Consider the following 18,733-nt stretch of genomic DNA (forward strand, 5'->3'; position numbering starts at 1 on the left):
TCAAATAAAAGTTCAAAAGTGGTAGTTTATACTCTTCTGGAATGTTGACATAAGGGGGCAGTGGTATTCTGAGAACGCACTGTATCTCAAAGAACAGTGGCATCATTTTGGTGTCCCTGACAGCTGTGTGCCCATCACGAGGCCAGGATCTGGGGCGAAGCTTGCCACCATGTGGCTCACCTGCTCTGGCTCTTCGTGGCCACCTCACCTCTTTGATCATCCTGGGGGAAATCACTTTGGATGGCGAAGCAGCTGTGGGAACCCATCCAAGACCCCTTCCCTGAGATAGAGCTCAACATAAGGATCGTGAAACAACCCAGCAACATATGCATGAAGCAAGAATAAACAGAAGCAGGTTATCCAACCATCGAGGAATATGAATGTACAGAAATAAAGGCCAGGGGAGAGGGCAGAGAAATGATGGCTGGTTAGGAGGGTGAGGTAATCAGCATCTTCTTTTCTCCTTTCCAGTTTTTTTTTTTTAAACGTTTCAATTTGCCTTTAATTGGGGCCTTACAAAGTAGATTTCAAAAAATCAACTGTTCATTCCCTCTACTCTCTTTTCTTTATGAGTCTGACCTTCTCCAAAGGCTCTGTGTAAAGAAGGAAACCTTTGCTCCAGTGCTGGGAACACCAGGATCCCAGAGGCTGGAACAGGACCTGACATCTTAAAGCCCCTGATCTCCAGTATCTTTGCTCCGAAATGTCTCCATGAGTCAAGGCTGTGTGAAAAGGAAAAAAAAAACGTGAAGATCAAAGAGAGAAAAGAAAGTGTTGTCCTTGGGGATAACGCTAGGAAAAATTTGCAAGATAGTGACAGAGTGGCCACCCCCTTGCAAAACAACTCAGAAGATGAGGACAAAGCAGATTCCAGAAAGATATTGATTCCTTTTTAATGCAATTCTTCAATTATCCACTAAGCCTGGCTTTCAGTCTCTTATAATTTAAGTAAATTGCTTTACAAATGTTCTTTTAAATCTGGTCTCTTAATTCTTCTTTCTTTTTTTCTTTTGGGAAGAAATAACAAGATTGTAGGAGTCATAAATGTAATCACTCAAGAGGAGCCTCGATGGGTTTCCAATGGAGTTTTTGTGGTCTTGAACCAATGTCCATAGCACATCCATCCATCAGAAAAATCTGATTATATATCAGTATTTTCTTGGTCCATGAGTGGATACATGGATGGGGTGTATTCTCCTTGAGGACACTTAACATTCCTATCCCTCATCACTTTCTGTGCATTCTGTTAACAAGGGATAGGCTTCCAATTTAATTCAGCCTCAGACTGAAGAATCCGAATTCAAGGCGAGTGAATCAATCAGCTATCTAACAGCTGCTCCTAACAACCACCTCTTAAAGAAAAAGAACAGAAGACGTAGAAATATGATTAAATGGGCATAGGAAATCAATAAGGTATACACCAAAAAACCGAATGTACATATGTCATATACATACATAATACATTATACGTTATATGTTTATAACATTAAGCTATATGCTATTTATCATGAATTACCTTATGTGTATACACAGCTCTACAAACAATAAACATGCAAGGAAGTTCCAACTTCGCTATTTATACAAATTAAAACAGGATACTTTTTTGTCTATCAGATTGGCAAAAATGGAAAAGAAATATAATATCCAGGGTTGGCAAGCTGGGGAAAAATGAAGCATATCATATATATTGCTAAGGTTGGTAGATGGGACTGCAAAATAACAAACTCTTCCCCAAGAACAATCTGGCAACAGCTACCAAAGCCTTAAAAATCTGCCTATACCCTGAGCCAATGCCACTTCTGGAAAGGCAGCCCAAATCATTTTTAGAGATGTGCTTACAGATTAATGTGCAAGGGTACATTGTCTAAAGTGGCAATATGGACAATGTTTAAAAAAGAACTGTCCAACAAGAAGAAATTAGTTAAATAAATCATGCATCTCTTTGCTACGACGTAGCATGCAATCATTAAAAATCGTGTTCTAGTAATATTTATCAGTCATGATACACTGGTGAAACAGACTCAAAATGACGTTCAGAATGGCAGTTTTGTAGAAAATTCCCAATACAAATTTACACACACAGGCACACAGGGGACTGGAAAGACAGCAATCAAAGTGTCAATAGTGGGGCACCTGGGTGGCTCAGTCGGTTAAGCGTCCAGCTTTGGCTGAGGGCATGATCTCACAGTTCGTGAGTTCGAGCCCCACGTCAGGTTCTGTGCTGACAGCTCAGAGCCCAGAGCTCAGAACCTGCTTCAGATTCTGTGTCTTCCTTGCTCTCTGTCCCTCCCCTGCTCATGCTCTGTCTCTTGAAAATAAATAAAATGTTAAAAAAAATTGTCAATAATGATTATTTCTGGGTAAAGCAGATTATTGATGATTTTTTTTTTTTTTTTTTAGTTTTTTTTCCTTTGTGTTTTCCTGGGGTTTCTGAGTTCTCCAAATTGAACCCATATCTCTCGGGTCATTAACGTACACGCACACACCCATATTTTATTTTAAAAGCCCAGGCAGACTCCTCTACTCCTCCTGTTTCCTATGAACCAAACAAAACGGCCCTTTCTTTGTCCAGTCTGTGACGGGGTTGATGGCCACCAGCCTTTTACACGAGGTCCGGGAGACCATGTAGGCATCTTAAGATGCCTACATGGCAGACGGCATAGACAGATTCGGAGACTCCGCCGATCAATCAATGAGATGACTTCCTAAGTTACAGGTTTATCCTAATGGGGGTTGAGTGGAGGTCACAGTTAGTCTATTTAGGGAATTTCCACAGACAATGAACAAAATAAAATCCTGACAAAGGTCAGGACCTGGCAAGAGAGATAAGAGAGAGGGAAAAGAGAAAAAAAAAAAAAAGGCAAAGAGTGCCCAGTGCTGCCTCCGAATCTAAAGTCTAGTCACTAAGATGCACAGACCTTGCCCAGGGCAGGGCACTCACGGGCTGGGCTGTCTGGTTACTCGTGAGTTTTCTAACCGAATGGCTACGACGCCATCTCAATAAAGTGAGACGTGGCTCTGATCCTCATTTAGTGAAACGTGGCTCTGGCCAGCACTGGGCTAAGCTGTACACCCACCAGAAGGTGGCAATGAGCATGCACTTTGGAGGCAAGAAGCCCTGAGTTCAAATCCTATACTGGTGACTGATCACCTCCTCCGCCCCGTGCTGTTTCCTCTCCCTGGAGGCTGTGCTGGAGAGCTAGTGGGAAGATGCGCATATGGCCCTGGGGGCACAGAGAAGACCGTCCACAGGGGCCACAGTTATTAGTGTGCCCAGTATTATAAGCTTGGAAGCATCTTATGTGCTATGTGTTTTATACTGGGAAGAGTCTTATCTGGTGGGAAAACAACCCAACCTAGTGGTGTGAACATAGCAGGTAATCATTACATGTTCAAATTAATCGATGCATCTAGTGCTTTAACATGGCAGTTACCTGCATGACCATTAGTATCCTCCTTTTAGAGATGAGGAAATTGAACAGGGAAGGTAAGTAACTTGCCTGCCATTTGACTATCATTCCCATTGTTCCCATTACAACTTTAGCGAAAAGGGAATTGGAGAATCAGTGAGGAGGGCACCTGTTGGGATGAGCACTGGGTGTTGTATGTAAGTGATGAATCGTGGGAATCTACTCCCGAAGCCGAGACTACACTGTAGGTTAGCTAACTTGACAATAAACAAATTTTAAAAAGAAAAAAAAAAAAGTATGTTTGAGGCCCCACATGTACAAAGCGGCAGAACCCGGGTTTGAACCCAGAGCATCTGGCCCCAGAGCCCAGCCTGAAGCATCATGGGACGCCGCCTCTCTCTGGCATTCCCTCAAGTCAACAAAACCTGGTTTTAATTCCTAACTCTGCCACTTCCCACCTTTGTGACAACAGGCAAGTGACAAACTCTTGGCAGTGTTTTGCACAACAAAGCAACAAAAGTGGCACCTGCTTTGAACCTGATCGGGCTGTCACGAGGTTCAAGTGAGTTCATACATAGAAAGTACTGAGAACACCGTCTGGATTGTGGTAAGCCCTCAAAACCAAAGTTATCATCAGCCGCAGAGCAACTGAAGGAAACATCAGGAAATGTGTAATCTGTGTCACAACAAGTGAAGCAGGTCACTACGCTGAAGGAGCTTCGAGGGGAGAAGAGAAGGATTCCCGAGGATGGGGTAGCTGAGGGTGGGCGGGCAGGTGTGATGGGAGGACCTCACAGGGGCTGTGGGTGTCAACGGGTGCAGGGAAACAACGCCTTGTTTCAGAGGATGCTGCCTGTCTGGCCAAGTGTGGACTGCACTGAGGGAACAGCCAGAGAAAAGCACTCCCTGCAGGTAAAAGGGCTCGCATCACGGGCAGCCCGGACGTCAGCAGGCTCTCGGCTCCCCTGCAAGGCACCAGGCAGGGCAAAGCTTGATCAGGTACCAATTCAGAAAGCGTGCCCGCCCTCCAGGACGCAGAATGGACTAGTGGGCAGATGAGCAAGATGGGAGACAGACAGACAGCGAGGAGACCCCTGTGGAAATGTGGTCTGACAGGGGCTGGGGAGGGATCAGGCCTGGAGGGTCTAACTTCGCAGGGGCTGGTGCAATCCCCAACGGGCAGACTGCAGAGAAGGGGAGCAAGTCAAGGCTCCTAACTTGGGAAATGTCCACGACTCGTGGGCAAGAGGATGAGGTGCCGTCAGAGGGGTCAGAAATGAGCCAGGACTTCCACAGCAAATAAATGCTATTCCTAACACTGGACAAGAGCTGAAAATATAAATAAAAAAAGATAAAGACCCCAAAAGGAGGCCCAGATTCTGTTCCAAGAGACAACATGGAAGAGAGGAAGGGATTTGGGGGAAGAGAGGAAAGATTCTGAGGGCAACCTGAGCATCTCGATTTGAAACCTCAGGACCAAAAGGACTCATGGAAGGAGGAGAGGGCTTCAGAGAGTTTGGGGAAACCTGGGATGGGCTTGCCCCCCTCCCCCAGGAGAACGAGGAGGAGGCAGGAGAGGGATGAAGGTCACACTGGGCCCAGACACACCGCCTAACACCACACCCTCCACTGGCCGGCAGGATGCAAACGCCCGAAGTAAAACCCCTCCCCAGACTTCTGCCAGCAGCTTCCCCACCTGTCTGGGTAACTTCTGAAAGCTGGACCTCTTTCCTTTCCTTTTTTCTTTTCTTTTCTTTATCAGAAGCCTCTTAATGGAGCCTCACACACCATTTCGGATGTGGTTCAAATACATTCCAGGCTTTTGGGTTTTTTTTTTTTTTTGAAGTACAGCTGCCCATATTGTCAAATCACCGCTTTCAACCTGCATTAATTGCTCTAATGGGTTCTGGAAAAACAGCCACCTTCTCTCCCTCATCAGGGCCCCTGGAGAGCCCATCAGGGAAGGATGCTGGGGAACAAGGATGAGGACACAGCTGACGTGGGAGCCACACTGTCACACACTGGCCTCTGGGTCACGGGTCTGCCCCACCGCCCCACGTTTTACAATCCCATCCAATCCCTGGGCTTTATTACTGCTGTAAAACAAAACTGCAGATGCCAAAATCCAAACGGGAGCAATTACATTTTTGAAGAAACTCTGCCTGTATGGGAATATTGACCCGCATTTAGTAAATGACTCTGCAATTCAAACGGCCACAACGCACCTGATGTAGCAAGAGGGCTCTCGGCCCCAGTATTTTCTTCCAAAGGCATTTTTTTTTTTTAGACTGAGCAAGCACAACAGAAGATTTTCAAAGCCAAGAGGATGCAGTCGATAACATTTTTCATTGTAATGCCTGCAGTGGGACCTCCATGGCCGTATTTTTCAAACTTTTGATGGGCGACAGCAACAATAACCCATTTGTGAGGACGATGCCAGGTTCAAGGGTGAGGGGGTCTGGGTCATGGAGAGGCCAAGGGAGCCGCTCAAGGTCACAGCCAAGTAACAGTCACGTGAACCCAGGTCCACTTCCAAAAGCCATCTCTAACCTCTTGGGTACAGACCTCTCTTCCCTGGATTTTCCAATATATCAGCTGACCTTGCACATCTGGAATCAGGCTCCAGAGCAGCTAAGGATGGGGACAGTGTGGGTCCGCCTCTCTGGCCTTTACGTGGATAAATGTTGGGGATGGGGGCAGATCTGAAAAGAAGGTGGTGCTTTCCAAACCTCATTGTGATTAAGACTTGCCTAGGGAGCTTGTTAATTCTCGAGCAAGCTACGTTTCTGAATCACTACTTCCAAGGGATTTGGAAACAACCTTTCAGATGTTACTTTACTATGTTCTTCCCTGTAACCTGCAGCTTTAGAATCTGGTGAAGAAGACATCTTGGGACTTGTTTATGGGAGGCTGAAATATTTCCTTTGCATCCCAAGTTGAGGGGATGCTGATATTACGAAAATTCAGGTAGAGAGGAAAAATAACTAGGGAACTGGCTGCCAGTTGAAGCAAAACCACAGCCAATTTAGCAGAAGGAACACAAATTCTCAAAGGGGAAGGAGGTAAAGGATCTGGGACTGGAAAAGAAGAAAAAATAAATCCACTTGTGCATTCTCGGTAGAGGATAAAGTCGGTGTTAAGCATACGTGTGACTGGCAGGAACTTGGCCTTCACCTGAAACGCTGGGGCTTCTTGAAACCTGAACAGTGCTGGGTTTTGGATTCGGTGGTTTGCTTTGTTGTTGTTGTTGTTGCTGTTGTTGTTCGAGAAAAAGCAGGAAGATACGTCTCACCCAAAACTGGTCCATTGATTGCTTCAGAATGCATAAATGATTCTATTTTGGAATCACAGACACAGGCTGCAGAGATAACCCACTTCTGGGAATGGGGTTTTAAAATTAAGAGCAAAGCAACAAATGCACTAACTGAAGATGTCTTGTAGGGAGGACTGGGCCACAGACGATGGGAAAAGCTCTTGCCCACCTAAGCACAGGCCACATTTTTTTTTAAAGACCTTTTTCGGGTGCCTGGGTGGCTTAGTGGCTTAAGTGTGCGGCTCTTGATTTTGGCTCAGGTCATGATCTCAGGGTCGTGGGAATGAGCAGGCCCGGCACTGAGTGTGAAGTCTACTTAAGATTCTCTCTCTCAGGGGCGCCTGGGTGGCTCAGTCGGTTGAGCAGCCGACTTTGGCTCAGGTCATGATCTCATGGTCCGTGAGTTCGAGCCCCGCGTCAGGCTCTGTGCTGATGGCTCAGAGCCCGGAGCCTGTTTCAGATTCTATGTCTCCCTCTCTCTGACCCTCCCCCATTCATGTTCTGTCTCTCTCTGTCTCAAAAATAAATAAATGTTAAAAAAAATTTAAAAAAAAAATTCTCTCTCTCTCTCTCCCCCCCGCCCCTCTCCCCAACTTGCAATCTCTCTCTCTCTAAAATGAATGAATGAATGAATGAATGAATAAATAAATAAAGGCCTCTCACTAAAGGAGTGATATAGGGTTTCCTATTTACCAAATGGTTTTGTACCTAGTAAGCCATACGATTCCATACCCATCGCGGGAAAGGCAAGGGGGAGAGGACTATGCCCATTTCACAGCTGCAAAGACTGAGGTATCCAGAGACGTCACATGATCGGCTCGCAGCCAAACAGTCAGCTTTGTGATAAATCGTACGTTAGAGCCTACAGCATTCTTCAATTTTTTTTTTTTTTTTAGCCAGCACCAATTACCTCGCAACATGCGAATTTTCTTCAGATACCATGCTCAGGAACCAAGGGATCCTGAACTCACCAGCACTGCATGGGGAGCAAGAGCGTTCCGTTCATTAGGCAAATATTTATCTATGAAAGCATCTACCATATTGCCAGTCCTTGTGGAGGTGCTGGGGTACGTGAGGGAGCAATGCAGGCCAAATCTTGGTTTTCATGGAGCTGACTTGTAGTGGGGAAGGCACACGACAAACAGACACGGTGAAACGTCCTTCCAGTAGTGACAAGTGCGCTGACGGAAACTACAGCAGGATAAGGGGATGGAGTGGGACGGAGTGTTCCAGGGATGTGGAGGCATGTGGATGGCACACCGCTTGAAACCCTTGGTGACCTGTGGCCATGGGTGGGGCCATGCCCCCCGGGCCCCATGACTCCCTGAGGGCAGGGGCCATGTACCATTCGTCTCTGAATTGCAAGTACCAGCTACAGGTCTGGGTGTGCTAAGTGCTGCTCAGAACATGCATGGATAGATGGCCCCCACGAAGACAGGCTGGGCTGAAACATGCCACCCTCCCTTGAGGCACGGGCATCAGACGCCCCACTTAATAAAACCAAGTCTTGGATGGTGCCTAAGAGGCCCCCGAAAGTCAGGCACAAAGTATGACAGCGGCTTGCCTTCCAGCAGAGGGCCTGGCATTGTCCTCCAGGAAGCTGGCTGCATAAGGGCTTAGGCTAGGTTATAGGCGGGCAGGTAGGGCAGAAGGGCCACTTCGTTCCTAACCCCAATGGTGACCCCGAGCTAGTAATTTCTCCTCCTGGAGCATGACCTTCCTGGCCTCCCTGCCTCCCCGGGGAAAGAGAAAACTGGCACACAGAGACACTCACGGACGCCAGCCTCCTCTCTTCCCAGTCGGGTTCCAGGAAAGCAAAGTTCAAACACAAGTGCCCCGGCCCCACAGTGCTGCCTCCTGTAGCTGACGCCAGGGGTGCACAGGAAACAAACGGTCTGATTCCTGTTCCTTGCACCCTTTGCCACCTGCCATGCTGTAAGAGTAAAATGTAATGTCTGCAGAACAGAAATCTTTAAAAAGCAGCCCCCACCCTGAGGCACAATCAGAGTCTGTGTGAGCTCCGTGTTAACATCAGGTTCTTGCTTGGGGGTTTAAAAAAAATTAAAAAAAAAAAGGAGGGGGGGAAGAAAACAGAACAGGTTTTGAAAGATTTGTATTTCAGCCTCCACCCACCTCCAGCCATTAAATGCCATTCTTTCTAATCAAATTGTCTGGTCCTTGCTGGGCACTAGTTTGGGGTTCCTGAGCAGTGGACACCAAACGCTGCCCTTCCAGGTCACAAAAGAACCTTGCTGGGAAGCCAGTTGGAGCCTAATCCCCCAGGGACGCCTGCTTCAGCACAGAGCCCTTTGCCGGGTGGGGGTAGAGGGGGGATTATGGCTCGGAGGAGATGTATATGTGCTGGGCGCATGAGCAGACAGGCATGTGAGGGGCTGCATGCACTTGACGGGTACGTACAGGCTGTGTGCCGTGTGGCAGAGGTGGGAAGCAAGAGCACACACAAAATCCAATTAGTCGGGGGTTAAAAGATCGTCCTTCTCTTCGCAGTTCCATCCAAACGATGAATCTATGGCAGGTAATAAACAACGCCGGGTTTGTCGGGAAAGGGAGGTGACGGCAAAACAAGAGGCTAGCGCTGGAGTAATTCTGTATCTCTTTCATGTCCAGCTTCAAGTCCCGGAGGGGGGAACCTTCTACTATAATAGTATCAATTCCTAAAGCATAAGGGCATTCTCACCCGGCCTACAAATTCTTCTTCCATTTGAACAGGAAAGAACCAGTTGAAAGAGGATTTTGTCCAACACAGACACTGTCATTTTCTAAAACCTTGAGTATCAGCTTGGGCCACATAAATAAATACAGTTAAATTAAAGAAATGGACCCTCTCAAGGGACTGCATCACACCATGGATCCAGCCAAGCAAACATCTATTCACTAAAGAGTTTATTAATAGTGAGCTTTCACTGTGTCATTGCTGGCAAGACCCCCAGCCCCCAAGAAAGAGCACAGGGCCAGGGGAAAGTCTGTGCATGCCCGTGAACCCATTACCCACCATTTCCAAACTGGAATACGGTAATAACACCAGCTGCATTTCAGATACAAAGTTGGAAGTGGTAATAACTTATAATGGCTTCAGCTAACCATGTACAATGGGAAAATGACAAATGTGTCGTTTAGAACATGCCGGATTAAATAACAATGACATATATTAACACGGATGGATTCTTTGCAGGTTATTATGCAAAAAAAGGGAGGGTGTGATAACTCTAATTAGATGAAAGGGCTGGCCACTGTTTTTAACTCCTGGAATGCTTCAAATTCTAATATGTTCCTTGGATGTACCCGGAGGGGTGGGGGGGGGGATGCTGAGATTGTAATGAAGCCATTCAATTTTTATCGAGATGAGACACACACATCCCAGCAGCACCGGATACCCCACGTCCTGCAGAATTAGGTACTGGGAGGGCAAGCGGGTAAGTGGCTGTGATTTGAGCACTCCCAGGGCACTATTGCCACAATCCTACTGCTGGTTCCTCGTTTGCTCAGGAACAGCACCAGAGCTGGTGTTCTTGGGTGGAGGGGCAGCAGTCAAGTTCTCGTCAGTACAGTGTGTAACCCATCAATTTCCTGATTTAGTAGGAGGCTACACGAGAGTGCCAAGATTCTCATCTCCCAATCTTTAGACAACTGTCTTAATTCTGCCTTAAATGAAATCAATTCCAAAAGAACAAGAAAACACCAGATTAGACACTCTAAATGCCTCGTGTGTAGCACAATACTGAGCAAATCACAGATGGTCTGAGCTGGAAGAGACCCTGGGCAGCCCCCTGACCCATCCACCTTGGAACACAGAGAGGGTCAGTGACTAGCACAAGGTCACACAGCAAGTATGTGGCAGAGCCCAATGCAGCATCCCTGATCTGTGGGTTCCTTGGCTAATTTACCAAACCTTTTTGGCTGAAAACCTTTGAAAGGTCTACTTTTATTATTATTATTATTATTAGTTTGGCTCTTGTTCATTCAAGATAGATTTTTCAAAAATCAAACATTTCAACATAATTGCAAATAGTAAATGGCTTGCCGTATCTGGACCTGTCACTGCTGATTTAGCAAACAGGCTTCAAGAGAGGGAGGGGAGCCCCTAGAGAGAGGACAGAATCCTCACTGAACTGCTCTGGGCAACAACGGATACTTGATTTGTGAGACAGAGAAGTGGAAAAACTTTGTATGTTCAATCTCCTCTGTTTCCTGGGAGGGGTGACCCTCTCTGACTCATGAACTCTTCAGTAACTTGATTCCTAAAATTTAATTTTCTTTTTATTACACACACACACACACACACACACACACACACACACACACACACACAATCTCTCCTTCCAGAAGTTCAGAGGATCTTTCCTCCCTCTTTCTACCTATAAGAAAAAAATAAAAGTTTGAGGGGCACCTGGGTGGCTAAGTCGGTTAAGTGTCTGACTTCAGCTCAGGTCATGATCTCACGGCTTGTGGGTTCAAGCCCCGCGTCAGGCTCTGTGCTGACAGCTCAGAGCCTGGAGCCTGCTTCAGATTCTGTGTCTCCCTCTCTTTCTGCGCCCCCACCCCCCACTCGTGCTCTGTCTCTCTCTCTCTCAAAAATAAACATTAAAATAAATTTAAAAAAAAAGAAAAAAAAAGGTTTTAAAATCGAAAACACATCTCACATCTCTATAGCCAAAACACAGAAATAACCTGAGTGCATATTGACAGGTGAATAGAGAAAGAGTGCGTGTGCACACACACACACACACACACACACACACACACACAGAGCGGAGTATTATTAGACCATAAAAAATGAGGTCCTGCCATTTGTGACAACATGCATGAACCTAGAGGACGTTATACTAAGTGAAATAAGGCAGACACATAAACACAAATGCTGGATGATCTCACTTACAATGTGGAATCTAAAAAGCCTAATTCACAGAAGCAGAGAGTAGAACAGGGGTTGCCAGAGGGCTGGGGTGGAGGGAACAGAAAAGGTGGAGGGAACAGGAAAATGCTGGCCAAAGAGTACAGACTTCCAGTCACAAAATGAGTACGTTCTGGGGATCTAACACCCCGACTGCTGATTGTAATTAATAATTTTGTATTGTACACTTGAAATTCGCTAAGACAGCACATTTTGAGTGTTCTTCCCACAAAAATAAAATAACTACGTGAGGTGATGGATAATCAGCTTGATTACAGTAATCATTTTACAAGGTACAGGTACAGCAAATCAACACACTGTACACCTTAAATGCATACAATTTTTATTTGTCAATAAAATAAAATAAATAAAATTGTCGATAAAATAAAGCTACTTCAATAAAGCCAGGGGAGGAAATAAATAAAGAAAATAACAACGAAGAAAAAAAAGAAAATATGTCTTGCATTAAATGCAATGTGGTATAGGGAACAGAAAAAGCAGAAAAACTGGTGATATTTGAATAAAGTCTGGAGTTTGATTAAAGGAATGTACCTTTATCATAAAAGCCTCTGACATGGTGCCCTCCAGTGCTGTAGCTAATAAGGAAGGGCTGAAAGTGGAGAAATCCAAGTTAAGGGCAGTTTGTTAACTAGGAGAGAAGCTGGGGTCCCTTTTGGCTTGCAGTTAAGGGACTTGCTGCCCTTGGTTTTGTGGAAATGTGTCAACAGCTCCAGGTGTCCCTCTACACTGTCCTGAAACTCCCAGTCCGTCCTGTAACCCGGAGGTGCTCACAGAGGCCCCAGAGACAAGGTTCCGCCTCCTCCGTTTTAAATTCCACCCACGGAAAGTCTGTTTCCCTTTTCCCCTGGAGTTAAGGTGACACAAAGCAGTGTGCATTCTGCCTGTTGCTTCTGAAGGTTCCAAAGGGGTGCATTCTGGGCTGGTTGCGTCCGGCTTTGGCCAGAAGAAGGGCACCCCGAGGCTGGAGTTCATTCTGCCTTTGTAGACCCCTCCGTAGAAAAAGTGACAGGGACGCCGGTGGCTGCTCAGTCCGGAAAGCTCTCACCCAACCAAGGACAGTGCTACTCCTCTGGCGACACAAAACTATACCACAGAGAGTTTAGGTTTTACTAGACCGGCTAAGGCCTGCCCTGAGTCACAGAGTAACGGGACTACGGTTCAGATACAAGATGCAGAGTGCCACTGATGAAATCGGGGAGGGCTGAGCTGAAGCTCACAACCGAGCCCCTCCAGCCACCTGGCATGCCTGAGACTGGAGTGCAAACTGACAGGAGAGCTCGTGTTTTGAATGGCAGGTTACCGGAGGCCTTTCCAAAGTCCATCTCCTTGTGATGAGTTAGTTACAGGAGTCTTTTAAAATTGCCACTAAAACTGAATCCACGTTTATAACTGACCATTTGGACTAAGTATCTTTGGAGTATAAATTCATCATCCGGGAACTCCAGACCTTCTAGGGCCAAAGGCTGACGGACTATTTCTTTATAAGTATATGGAATGTCAGATAAAGGGAAAAGACGGATTGGGGGGAGGAGACAGAGAGGAGGACAGGTGCATGGAAATCCACAAGAACCTGTGTCTGCTCCTGCACCCTCCCACCCCGAACAATATCAAGCAATCAGGCTTCCCCCAGAAGCAGCAGAGTAGTGTCTAAAATCCTCAAGCGGCCAGGGGCAAAAGGGTTGGCAACAAAACAAGGAAAGGCAAAGTCAGGGATGAGATGGTTGTGCCCCAGGAAAACAGTCAGGAAGTGGGCTCAATTCACACCTGACCACAGGTCACTAAAGAGGACACAGGAAGTAGCCCCGGGCCTCTGCTGCTTCAGCATTTCCCCTGAGCATTTCCCAACAGCCAGCAGGCCCCAGCTGGTGTCCAAAACACCTGCACCGAGGAGGACAGAAGGACGCAAGGCAGGGACAAAAGGTGGGGTGGTGAGAAGCTGGGTCACAGGGCAGCCCAAATCCCTAGGAAGCATTTTCTTTGCAGAAGCAGAGTATGCCACTGTCTCCCCCCACCCCAAATTCTTCACTTCCTGTATGAAGGTGGGCATAGGTGGCCTGTGTGTATAAACACCGGCAAGGGATCCTTGAATCCGCACATACACCAAACACTATCCATCTCATACTCCAACTGGTTTTCAACAGCCCTCGGCATGAGATTTAGCAAACACGCAACTGCTTTAAACAGCCTGATTAAATCCTTAGGAGACTGTCCCCATGAGGTTATTTTTCTCAATTAACAGACACAAAAAATGCAGCTACTCTTAAGGGGGTGGAGGATATATTTCTGACATCCAGGCAGGGGACTCATTTCCAACAAGGCTAAGGACACTTATCCCATCCGGTCACTCCACTGTCCAAGTGAAGATCCAGAGGTTTGGAAAGGAAAAGTGACTGGACCCAGGACACACAGCCTGTACATGAGCAGCCAGGTCAGATTAGAGCTCTGTGCATCACCAGAACAGCTTCCCTGGGCTACTTTGGTGCCAGCAAAACTTTCTTTCAGGGGCAACACCCTGCAGAACTAGAATAGCAACAGCCATGTGGGGGCCTCCCGGTGACTACTGGGAGCCAAGAGGAGACCTTACCCTTTTTTAACGCTCATAAGACTTCCTGTACCTTTCCACACTTTGTAATCATACATTTGCCTGAGTATTTGATAAGGTCTGTCTCCCCCACGCTACTAGCTTTTATGCCTCACGAGAGCAAGGTGCAGGTCTGTTTTACCCATCACGGTATCCCCAGTGCCTGGTAGCTATTGGCTAAAAAAACCCCAAAAACCTAGATGTTCCTGTTCGAAATAAACATTTTTTTTTTTTAAGAAAAATGGGGCCCAGAAAGATTAGGTAATTTTCCTAAGGACACACACAGGCAGAGCTACTGTCACTCTGCCCCTGTACTCGTCCCCAGACCACAGCCTTACCTTGACGGCCTCAGCGTGGGTCACCCGGGCAAGGGATTTGTCGTTGACACGCAGAATCTGGTCCCCGACTCGCAGCCCTTCCTTCTCGGCCAGAGAGCCTGGCTCCACCAGCGACACATAGATGCCCACGCCATGCTCCGAGCCCCCGCGGATGCTGAAGCCCAAGCCCTCGTGGGCCTTGGCGCGCCTCAGGCTCACCAGGCGCACCTCCCCCGGCCCCGCGCCGTCGGGGCCGCCCCAGGCAGGCTGCCGGTAGGGGGTGGTGGCGGGCAGGTAGAGGCCCTCGGCCGTGTACTGGTCGAAGAGCAGCTGGTCGGAGCGCGGGATGACCAGACGCAGCATGGGCAGCAGGCGCCGCTTGACCGGGCTGTCCAGCAGCACGCGCAGGGTGCGCACCAGGTCGAAGACGTTGCGGCGCGCGTGGTACGCGTTCAGGCAGTGCGTGAACTGCTCCCGCTCCGCCTCGCTCAGCAGCGCCGTCAGCGCCTGGTGCAGCTGGCGCACGTTGGCAGACAGCAGCCGCAGCCCCGCGCCCCCGCCGCCGCCCGCCCCGGCCGCCGAGCCCAGCGAGCCGGTGGAGGACGAGCTCACCGACAGGCCGTCCAGCTGCGCGTTCATCTCCCCGCCGAGGCCCGGGCGGACGCGGGGCGCGCGGTGGGGCAGCCGCTGCACTCGCCGGCACTGGCGCGACAGCCTCGGGGGAGGGGGGGACGGCGGCGGAGACCGCGGCTGGAGTCTGGCTTCGGGGCGAGCGGGTGGGCGCGGAGAAAGGGGCTGCTTCCCGGGAGACGCGGTGACGGCGCCGGAGTCTGGGTTTGAGGGGCGCGGAAACAGTGGCAGAATCCCGGGGGGATCGCGAAGACCGCCGCTGGAGTCCCGGGCGCGCGAAGACACAGGGGTCGCGTTCCTGGAGTCCGAGGGGCGCAGAGACGGCGGCTGGAGTCGGGAGGACACGGACACGGCGGCCGAAGTGCCGGCAAAGCGGAGACGGCGACAGGGTCCCGGGGGACAACGAGTTGGTGGCTGGAGCCCCGAGGTCGCGGAGGCTGCGGCTGGAGTCCGGGGGGACGCGGAGGGCAGCTACATTCTGGAGGGCACAGAGACGACGGGTGTCTGGAGTGGGGGGCGCAGCAGAGCTGACCGCCCCGTCACACCATGCCCGGGGCTCCCCCAGCCGGGCAGCCCGTTCCTCTCGGGCTGGGGGACCCCAAAGTCATAAGTTGAGGTGGGGGCGCTCTAGTCCCAGAGCCCCCCGAACCGCAGCCGGTGGAGCCGCGCGGGCGTCCGGCAGGTGCTGCGGGGCATGTCCGGGGATGCAGCAGCCCAGGGACCCCCCGCGCTCTTGCGCCGCCCGGGCGCAGACGGAGCCGCGCGGCCTCGAGCCGGGACTTTGCGAACTGTTGAGCTGCCCGGGGCCGATCTTCCAGCGAGTTCCGACGCCGTCGCCGTCGCCTGCCCAGACTTGGCCCCGCCCCCTTGCCCCTCCCCCTATCTCCCCCTCCCCCCCCCACGGGCTCTTCAGGAAATGACGTCCCGCATCGCGCCTGGCGGTTGCCTGGAGACGGGGTGAAACAGTCCAGCCCAGGGGAAGAAAGGGGTGAAGGTGGGGGTTGGGGTGGGAGGAGCTACAGGGGCCCTGCGAGTCCCCCTCCCCACCTCTTCCCGCCGCGAGTTGAGATAAGATGGGCTCCGAGCCTAGGCTCTTCTGCGGTGGAAGCGTGTGCCTCAGAATCGCTTTGGAGCAATTAACCACCTAGCTAATTCACAATTGTGGAGGAAAATAGCCAACTTTTTGCTTCTAAAATACTGAACGCTCCAGGCTCGGTTTTCTACCTTAAAACGTTGCGCTCCCCTCTTGCACGCGCTGACATACAAGTTCAAGCGTTTATGCTGGGCACCTACTGGGTGCAAGAGATCTATACAAGCACGCATCTGCCCGAGCCTGCCGGAGCCAACTCCGGCGCAAGGGTAGATCAGAATGGACCACTGTCTGGTCTTCGGTAGGCGGGAAAGCCGCATTCAGAAAGAGAAGTGTACAGAACTCACAGGAACACATACACAAATGGGTGCGTGCAAAACTGATGAAATCTGAATAAGATGGGTGGATTGGGTCAATGTTAATGTACTAGTTGTTATCTTGTCAACACGGGTAAACATGGGATGTCTGTGTATTATATCTTACAACTTAGTGTGAATCTACAATTATCTAAAAAAAAATTTTTTTTTTAATATATATGAAGGGGTTGGGAAGAAAAGCATTCTGTGCCTTCCCATCCCAAAACAAAATGGGAAGGTATTCCAAGGTGTGGCCTAGAGGTCTCCTCTCCTATCCCACATCCCCAAGTATGAGCTAATAAAAAATCCCTGTGCTTTTATTCAAAGGTGGTTTTCTGAGAGCTCAGAGAAGCTCCTCCCCTACCCCATACACAAATCCCTTCCAATCAAGTTGACTCTACTGAAGGATTCTCCTATAGAAAGCTTTATTTTCCCTAAAAACAGTGTGAAATTGCCACTGCAAACTTCTATCTGGGAGAGAGAGAGAGCTAGGATATCACCTGATGGAGTAGTTTGAGCTGACCCCGGAAAGACAGAGCATTCATTTATTAATCCACTTACTTATTTTTGTCACTCTTAATTCAGTGTTTTCCAAGCACCTATCCTGTACTAGGTCATGTACTGGGTGCTGGAGACATGGGTTAAAAAGATGAAATTGCTGACCTCGAGGAGGTCACTGTTTAGCAGGGGAGAAAGACCACATAAATAAATAAAGTTAAAAACCAGTAAGGTAAGTGTGATGGCTGAAAGAGCCCAGGTTTAGGGGAGGGGAAAATTTGAAGGACTTTATCAAAGAGGTGACACCTGAGCAAATGTTCCCTAAGGAGAATGGGCTTGCTTTCCTGGGCATTGGGTAATCATGGAAGGATGGTCAGCACTCTTAAGTTAGTGCGTGTCCAAAGCTGAGGCTAGAAGTTGAAGCTCTGTTTTCCTCCAAAATCTTCAAGTCTCTTGTTCACTTCCCTAAAACAGACCTAGGTTAAATTAATACTCAATGAACGTAATTGATGGGATGTTTTAAATAATCAGCTAAGCTACCTTTGGATATCTGTCTCAAAGCCCTGGGTTTAGCAATTAATAATGTGCATCGTTCTTCCTCTTCTTAACTGCCATTGAAGCCTTTGATGCAAATAGCCCAAGATATTTAGATGAAAAAATCAATCTCCCGCACCCGCAAAATAAAATATATTAATGGCATACCTCAAAATGACACCAAGCAGGGCTTAATTATATGCAGTTCAGGTTTTCTGCAAATGTATTTCATGCTCAGCTTTCACTTAGTTTGTGGTTCTAATTATAATTACTGTGATTGGCTTGATAAATGCACCCTAGGAGATAAGATCCCCATTCCCAACACTTTATTTCTATGCAACGTTGTTTGGGAAAAGGTATTTTGCTTTAGGCTGTAGAAACTATATTACACACACGTCTTAGCAGAAAAAGAAACACTTTCTCCTGCAAACATCAGAGACCATCTGGGATGCCAAGCCATTGTTTAATTTTATAGAGGCCCATTGCAAGGGGAGAAGACAAACACAAGCGCAGGAAAAAAAGAACTGGTTGGGGCTTCTCCCATCCATCTTGCATAACTGACTTAGTATCAGTTTGCACTGTGTACCCTCTGATGAGAGGGAGTGTGTAACCGCTCAAACCGCAAGAATCCCATTTCATGTCTGAAGATGTGTTTGTCGTTCGGAAATAAGCTCTCGGAAACCCAAGATGCCTGGGCTTCTGAGGGCTACACTGCCTCCGGCCTTCCAGACCTGGAAGGAAGCCCTGGCCTCGGTTGCACACTGCCCTCTTCAGAAGGAAAATATTATTATTCTCTCGTGTATGCGGCAGCTTCCCCTTGCTGACTTCACCAAAGTCACTTTCAGCAGTTCATTGCTGTTCCCCAACTATGGCAAATCAATCAATGCCCTTCTCCTATGGATGTTTCTGGAAACGTGAACACGCTGGAGCAGTTGAAAGACAGAGGGAAAAGTGACTTGTACTCAACTCAGAAGGGCTTTGTGTTGAACTGGACTCTTGGCTGTTTGCTTCTTATGCATTTGTTTTAACTAATAAAGAACATACTGAGTTGCACTCTGGATATCAGGACGA

At 48.4% G+C, this 18,733-nt stretch overlaps 1 protein-coding gene across 5 annotated transcripts in view; it reads right to left on the reverse strand.

The window, feature by feature from the left end:
- WHRN (whirlin) overlaps positions 1–16,027 on the reverse strand; it is a 94,614-nt gene extending 78,587 nt beyond the window's left edge. For 2 of the 5 annotated variants that reach the window (XM_023242636.2, XM_019815545.3), the window contains exon 1: positions 14,576–16,025. In XM_023242636.2, coding sequence (XP_023098404.1) covers positions 14,576–15,193 — 618 coding nt within the window. In that variant the 5' untranslated portion in view covers positions 15,194–16,025. Of the gene's footprint in view, positions 1–14,575 lie in introns of all 5 variants that reach the window. The other 3 variants (XM_023242632.2, XM_023242635.2, XM_023242633.2) reach the window with 3 other exon arrangements.
- Positions 16,028–18,733: the final 2,706 nt, after the last annotated feature.

The sequence above is a fragment of the Felis catus genome, chromosome D4 (genome assembly GCF_018350175.1).
Source record: "Felis catus isolate Fca126 chromosome D4, F.catus_Fca126_mat1.0, whole genome shotgun sequence".
NCBI lineage: Eukaryota > Metazoa > Chordata > Mammalia > Carnivora > Felidae > Felis > Felis catus.